This window comes from Pteropus alecto, unplaced genomic scaffold, assembly GCF_000325575.1.
Source record: "Pteropus alecto unplaced genomic scaffold, ASM32557v1 scaffold134, whole genome shotgun sequence".
NCBI classification, from domain to species: domain Eukaryota; kingdom Metazoa; phylum Chordata; class Mammalia; order Chiroptera; family Pteropodidae; genus Pteropus; species Pteropus alecto.
The window spans coordinates 11,743,742-11,748,753 of record NW_006436283.1 but is presented as its reverse complement, the minus strand read 5'-3'; the positions used below and the strand labels follow the sequence as shown (position 1 = coordinate 11,748,753).

Below are 5,012 nucleotides of genomic sequence, written 5' to 3'. Positions count from 1 at the left end.
ACACCTATAACACACCACCTCAATTTCAGGATCAGGACTTCATCATTTAAAAAATATAGCTTATTTCTTCAGTTGAGTTTGGTCCAAATTGGATCAAGTGGGATGTGTGCTCCTTTAAGAAATGTCTTTTTGGTATCTTATTCTAAGTACCTGGAAATACCTCTGAATATTTCAAATTATTAAAAAATACTTCTCAGTGGGCTCTGCCCTCACCTGCCTCCCATACTTATTTGGCATCACTTCGCCCATGAGATACCACCATTGTTTCAGAACTAGAAAGCTGAGACTCAGGGGTAGCAGCCTCAGCCATGAAAACGGTGAGTACCACAGTAATCATGTAGCGCTGTCCAGCTCAGTCTGTAAGTGTGCAGATTTAAAAGGTCACTGGGCTGGCTCTTGAATATCAGAAATACACAAAAATGCAGGGATTTTGCCTACTAGAAATGAACAGAAATAGGGAAATAACTTTTATTTGCAGTTTCTAGGAAGGTGGATTACAAATAGCAAATACCAGTGTCTCTAAGTAACGCTCCAGGCCATTTGTAATATACAAAATTGTTTTACTTTAGAAAATATCTCTAAAAGTTCACAAGTTTTTTTTAACCGACTGCAGGACATTAATGAAATACAAGTCCTGTTGAAATTGGATAGGTGAAAAAAAAGCCTTACCAATATTATGAAAATACTTTTTATGAAATAGTTCCGGGGATTATGAATTTGGCAGATGAAACATAAGCATCGAAAATACCTTTAGCCAAGGAAATCTACTGATGCAAATAGATATACAAGCCCAAAGACTGGGTAGAAAAATCCTAATGGTGTCACAAATGTGCATTCTACTACTTGGATTCCTGAAAGCAGAATAGCTGTAGTATGTGTATTTTATTGAACAGCAGAAGCTTATCAAAGGATACTGATAGAAAAGCAGCTTTTGAAACTCCCTATGTGTTATAAGAATATGTTTTTCAAAAATTACTTTTGGAAGACTAAAGCTCTGTAGTTGCTAAAACTATAACATATCTTAAGTATTTATATGGTGATAGAAATTGCAAAATGCTTTATAATAGTAAATACACACGTGAAATTAACACCTTCGCGGTCAGGATTCCCATAAAATTTACCTTTTGTGTACAATTTGGCAATGCCAACAGCTACAGAAAATATATTATCAACCAACCAACCACTGTTTCATTAGAAACTGCACCAAATCCAATGTCAAAAACATTATTTTATTTTTCTAGATGAAATGTCCTATTACGTACAAAAAGAATAGCTGTTTAGAATTTGCCACAATCTGTTAAAAACATAGCAATCTATTGCCTACAGGTAGGAAAGTTCTTGCCGCAACAAGCTTTAAATGACTAAGCCCATATATATCTATATATGTGAATAAATAGTACAGAAATATTGTGATGTGATGAGATGCAGAATAATTTTATAATTCATTAAAAGGTAGGATTCTTGCATCAGCACAGTGCATACAATATGTAACATTTTTTCAAAAAGTAAAAGGACAAAATAACCTATATTTGACTACTTCCATGTTAATATTTTAAGCAAAAACTGTTTCCATGTGTCTGTATTGAGCAACTAGTCTCTTTAGTTTGTAAGCATAGATTTAAGTGACACTTTTATGTACAAAAAGGAATGGGCTTCATTAGATAAAATTAACCCAGAATAACCTGTACACCTGAGCCTGTAATAAGAAAGAACTGGGAACTGTGGCAACATCTTTCTTTTAAGAAACTATGGTCTGGGAAAGGTTTTGCATAGCAGGGTGATATTAAACAGAAGGAAACTTTTTAAAAACAATAATTAGATAAATTCCAGAACTTGGTAGGACAAAGCTAATATGAATTAGTGTAAAATTTTTGCAAAGCTGCATAAACCAACCATGGCAGATCTTCTAGAAGCTATCACTACAATGCCGTGATTCAGTGGAAGGTTAGAACGCTGAGGGAAAACATGCAAGATACACCTTCCTCTTTTTCCATCTTTCTTCCTACTGCTTACACTACTTTTCCTTAGTGGGAAAATACCCCAAATGACTCAACCAACAAAAAGTTTTAAAAAGATGATGTCATCTAAAAAAAATGCCCTTCGTAAGATATAAGTAGCTGTCTGTAACTTTAACATACGGATGAAGGCAACGTGCATTTTGTCACATTACCTTTTTTATTAGTACAATCAACTGATGCAACAGGACTAGCACCCCTGAAGATTTTTTCTTTGACGTGATGACAGTGGGCTGGGAATTATAATATGAAGGGCCACTACCAGCCTGGACAAACCCAGGTACGATTAGATTCTTCTGCCTTTTATTTACGTTGCAGCCCTCCCTTTCCCCTAAAGGCTCACAGATAATCATTAGCGCACATTCAAAGACACCATCTGTGGGAGAAAAATGATCTCCATTTATTTTGTTTCATATACATCCATAGTTGAATTTTAATACAAAAAGAAAAAAATTAGAATCTGACAAATGTTTACAAACAAGATACCTTCAAATAGATTTTACTCATTTTAGCCTGGTGCAGAGTAAATGACAAATTGTACTTTTATATTCAAGGCAACAGTCTGTAGTCCAGGACCACTTAGCCCAACCTTTATGCAAGCTTAATTTTTATCTACCATGAACAATAAACTCATTGTTGATTCCCAGTTGTGTCTGTGTGTGTGTGTGTGTGTGTGTGTGTGCACATGTGTACATAGCAGCTCCTTTCATAGAAAGAAAAGACATCTAGAGGTCGTCTTGTACTTTTACCTACAGGAATCATGATAAGATACAGAATGGATTACATGTAACCGGGGCTGGATTTTATAAGAAAAAATAATTAGCTGACAAATGAGGGCAGCAATAAAAAAGCGTCTTTTTTTTTGCAACAATAAATAAATACAGTCAAAAGTTTTCTGTGAGACTCTAAACCAGCTTCTTCACTGAAGAGCAGACGTGGCATTTCCATGGAGTTACACTTGACCCCATATTATCTTTTTTTCTTGCTTTCTTTTTTCTTTTTTTTTTCAATAAACAAAGTTTTCCCGCTTCTGCCACAATAGTAAAACCATTTGATCTTGACAAGATAATGGTGTCGTTGACTTTGCTTTTCCCTTGTCCGTTGGACAAAATTGGTCAAGAATATAATTGGACTGTTATGACCAATAAAAACGAAGTTTAGGTCAAGTCTTGTCAGGATAACCTGACTAAAAACATCTGGCTCCTTAATTTAAAATAGTTCAGACAACCAGATTCTTGCTGTGTTTTATGTTTAGGTTAACACGCTGAACTTTAAGAAGCTGTAGACTGCAGTTTGTTGTTATGAGACCTACAGAATACAGAAAAAAGGGAACAATTAAGCACCCTTCATTTTTGAAAACAATGATGCTTTATGTGGATGCCAAGGTCAGTCTGGGGGAAGCAGCCATGTTCTTTCCTTTTACCCTTGTGAGCAAATGTATGAGAACAAGTATGAATTTTTAAACCTATAATATTAAAAATCTTCACTGTACACTAAACATGATAGACAGTTCACTAAGAAAAGCCATATTGAAAAATATATATATTTGTCTAAAAAAAATTACATTTTTAGCCAAAGGAACAAATAGAAACATTTACAGAAGTATCACCATTGCAGTAAAAGATGTGTGTGTGTATACGCACGTGCTTATTTACACTGGGAATATGAAGGGAAAAAATTATGTTAAAAGAAGAGAAATAGCAATATTAAAATCACATTTTTCTATTAAAGTCCAGAAAGTCTCCTTTCTAGTTTCACAGTTTTATTCACAACTTTTGTTAGTAAACCAAATTCTGTACAGTTACCAGGACTAAGTCAAAGTATGTTCTACTGCAATAGTGTATATAAATACAGTATTTCAGGAGTTTACAATTCTTAAATACATTAACATGGCTGCTAGAATAAAGTGTTTATTACTATACATCTTTTTTTAACATTAAAAAATTATATTAACTAATCTGAACTTTTGGGGGGCAATTTTGAATTAGGTAATCACGTGGTACAATAAAAGAATGACCCCAACATCCAGTTCTGATTCCAGTTAAAAATTCAGACTAAAGATATCACAATCTGTAAGAAAAGAAAGAACATGGATGATATAAATGATGAATTATAACAAAGTAATGAATATAATTTGCAAATAATGCTGGAGATCATAAAAATGGGGAAAATATGACAAAGGAAACCCTGAAAATCCATAAATAAATCAAATTTCAATGATTGGCTACATGTGTTTCATTCTGCTTTAATTCTGAAAATCAACAAAAATTCCCTAACATCTCTTCAATTTTATTTAAAAGCGGAATTGAGCAAACTTCTCAATTGGTTCCCATGTTCATTAATGAGTTATGTAAACTCGAATGTAATAAAAAGTGACATGAGACAAGCAGGTGGCGAGCTGTCCTCAGTGGCCTCTCTCCTGGGCAGATCCAGCCTCTGGGCCCCTCCCCTCTCCCAGCTCTTAGTCGCCACAAGCCCACGCTCTCCGCTGGCTTTCCTGACCTTCACCAGTGCTGCTAACACCCCCATCGGGGTCTGCCTGAGAGCTTGGCGCCAGGGTGGGGTTTTAATCTCCCAGCTACCACCCTACCACCCAAGACAAGGGGGGGAAAAAAAAAGGCAATTTAAAAAATGTAATCAGAGGAATAACTGCCGGAAGCATAAATCAAAAGCATGGAGAAGCTTATTATAAATTGTGGTCCTCTGTCCTATCTTTACTTAATCTGAAGTCCAGGCTCCCTAGGATCAATCACTTTGAAGTTTCAGTTCTTAAGTAGTTAAGAGTTGTTATACTGCTGTTCGTTTTATCAACTTTACACTGTTTTAAAATCCTGTTACAGCAAATGAGAACTGAGCTCATGTAACCGTTCTCCGACTTCCCTGCTTGAGTCGCGAGCTTTATTTCCCTATCATTTTACATTAAATTTTTCTATGCTTTGTCTCTAGGCCGATTCTGAAAAGATATAAATCAATGTAGTATTTAATTAAGATTAGGAG

At 35.1% G+C, this 5,012-nt stretch overlaps 1 protein-coding gene across 13 annotated transcripts in view; it reads right to left on the bottom strand.

Moving 5' to 3' along the window:
* Positions 1 to 1,210: 1,210 nt before the first annotated feature.
* BPTF (bromodomain PHD finger transcription factor) overlaps positions 1,211 to 5,012 on the bottom strand; it is a 125,878-nt gene continuing 122,076 nt past the window's right edge. For 9 of the 13 annotated variants that reach the window (XM_025047154.1, XM_025047157.1, XM_025047161.1 and 6 more), the window contains one exon: positions 1,211 to 3,323. In XM_025047154.1, the coding sequence (XP_024902922.1) occupies positions 3,287 to 3,323 (37 nt within the window). In that variant the 3' untranslated portion in view covers positions 1,211 to 3,286. Of the gene's footprint in view, positions 4,086 to 5,012 lie in introns of all 13 variants that reach the window. The other 4 variants (XM_006912291.3, XM_006912294.3, XM_025047162.1 and 1 more) reach the window with 2 other exon arrangements.